Genomic DNA, 1,811 nt, shown 5'->3' on the forward strand with positions numbered 1-1,811 from the left:
CTTTACTACCTCTGCACAGCCTCGGAGCATTAGCTTAGCCTTTACTACCTCTGCACAGCCTCGGAGCATTAGCTTAGCCTTTACTACCTCTGCACAGCCTCAGCCATTTGGGCCTTCAATGGCTGCAGGAAGCCCTTTCTCATACATCCAGAGTCCGATCCTTTGACCTGGAAGGTCTGTCAGCAGAGCCTCCCCTCTAACTGCCTGCCTTGCTGTCTTGTGTCTTCAGAGGACCTGGGAACGGAGAACTCAGAGCAGCTGTACAGCACCACCCCCGAGATCAAGGCCTGAGGACGGGGAGAAGAGAAACGAGGACGAGGAGGCGTGCCTGAAGGCTAGCTGCAGTCTTTTAGCAGGCCACATGGAGGAGCAGCATCCAGAGCGTCTCCATCCAGCAGGAACTGCTGTTCCAGCCTGACTGCTCTGTTTGTCATCGCCCAATAATCTCTCACCCTTTCCTTCTTTTAAAGTCCTTGGGGCAGTTTGGGCTGCAGAGGAAACCAGTAGAGCTGTGAGTGGAGGTCACCGCTGCCTGCTTTCTGTCTGATCAGCCGCGTTCTGAAGGCCTCAACTTCTTTTAAATTCCCCAAATGTTGAGATGCTTGGCTCAGTTTCGGTTTGAAATGTGGCTCCTAAGAAGCTGGACCAAGGCTTTAGTTTTCAGTTCATACCAGAGGTAGTGGCACTGTTTGTGCTTTGATTTCTCCCTACAGGATGACTTTGAGTATTTACTGCTGTTTTACTGGTTCAAATAAAAGAATATTGTTTTGTGATGACATGGAAATGGAAAAAGTGTCGCTGAGATCTTCTATGTTGCTTTTTCATTTGTGTCCAATGTGAAATAAATGAACTTTGGTTTTATTTCTAAGTAATGCACACATCCCGGTGTTTGGTGTTTTTATTCATCGCAGGTTAAATCAGGTTCCCAGTTTATCGTCTGCGTTGAAGCTTTGACCATCTGCTCTCCTGCAGGGGGTTTGATAAATTCTGAAAAGCAGAGCATATTTCCTTCTATGCAATCAGACATTTTTAGATTTAGATAGATCCAGTCGATCATAATATTCTTTTAGAAAGACTTGAATATTTTATTGGAATTAAAGGGACAGCTCTAGACTGGTTTAAATCTTATCTATCTGATCGAATTCAGTTTGTTCACGTTAATGACAGATCTTCCTCATGATCAAAGGTTACCTGTGGAGTACCACAGGGATCAGTGCTAGGACCAATTCTCTTTATTAAACTCTATTTCTATAGCTTCAATTCACAATACTTCAATCCGACGATCCACTCAGATTAAACGTTCAAAGAGTTCTGGTTTAAAGATTCTCTCTTCCTGGATAAGCATGTCCCAAGGCTTATTGAGGGTTTAAGGGAGGTACGAAACGACTATAGAAGCAGAGATCAGAAACGGTAAACTAGCTGCACAGTTGGTGCTGTCTGGGAAAGAAACGGTTAATCAGACAAGCTCCCATGTCAGGTTGAAGAGAGCACATCTAGTTATGTTTTCTATTTAAAGAGAAACACACTGATTCCATTGACTCTTCAGCAATCCCTCACTCTAAGCATGCTGAATTGGGTCAAATCCTCTTTGTCTTATAGGGAACAATACGTACAGTCTGGGGGAGTTCTTTTTCAGAAGACGGTACATGACTTGTACAATCTTTATCATATCAAAATTTAAGTTTACATTATTTGCAGACAACGCTAAGAAACTGCTCAGGGAGATATCTAGGCTACAGAAAAAAAGCTTTATGAATGATTCATAATGTTGGATTCAGAGATCATACTAATTCACTTTTCTTAAAAATTTG

At 42.9% G+C, this 1,811-nt stretch overlaps 1 protein-coding gene across 1 annotated transcript in view; it reads left to right on the forward strand.

The window, feature by feature from the left end:
- strap (serine/threonine kinase receptor associated protein) overlaps positions 1-868 on the forward strand; it is a 13,102-nt gene extending 12,234 nt beyond the window's left edge. Inside the window, exon 6 of the mRNA XM_015400619.1 lies at positions 230-868. Within this exon, the coding sequence (XP_015256105.1) occupies positions 230-291 (62 nt within the window). The 3' untranslated portion in view covers positions 292-868. The remainder of the gene's footprint in view (positions 1-229) is intronic.
- Positions 869-1,811: the final 943 nt, after the last annotated feature.

Source organism: Cyprinodon variegatus, unplaced genomic scaffold (genome assembly GCF_000732505.1).
Source record: "Cyprinodon variegatus isolate N-32 unplaced genomic scaffold, C_variegatus-1.0 Scaffold1125, whole genome shotgun sequence".
Lineage (NCBI taxonomy): Eukaryota > Metazoa > Chordata > Actinopteri > Cyprinodontiformes > Cyprinodontidae > Cyprinodon > Cyprinodon variegatus.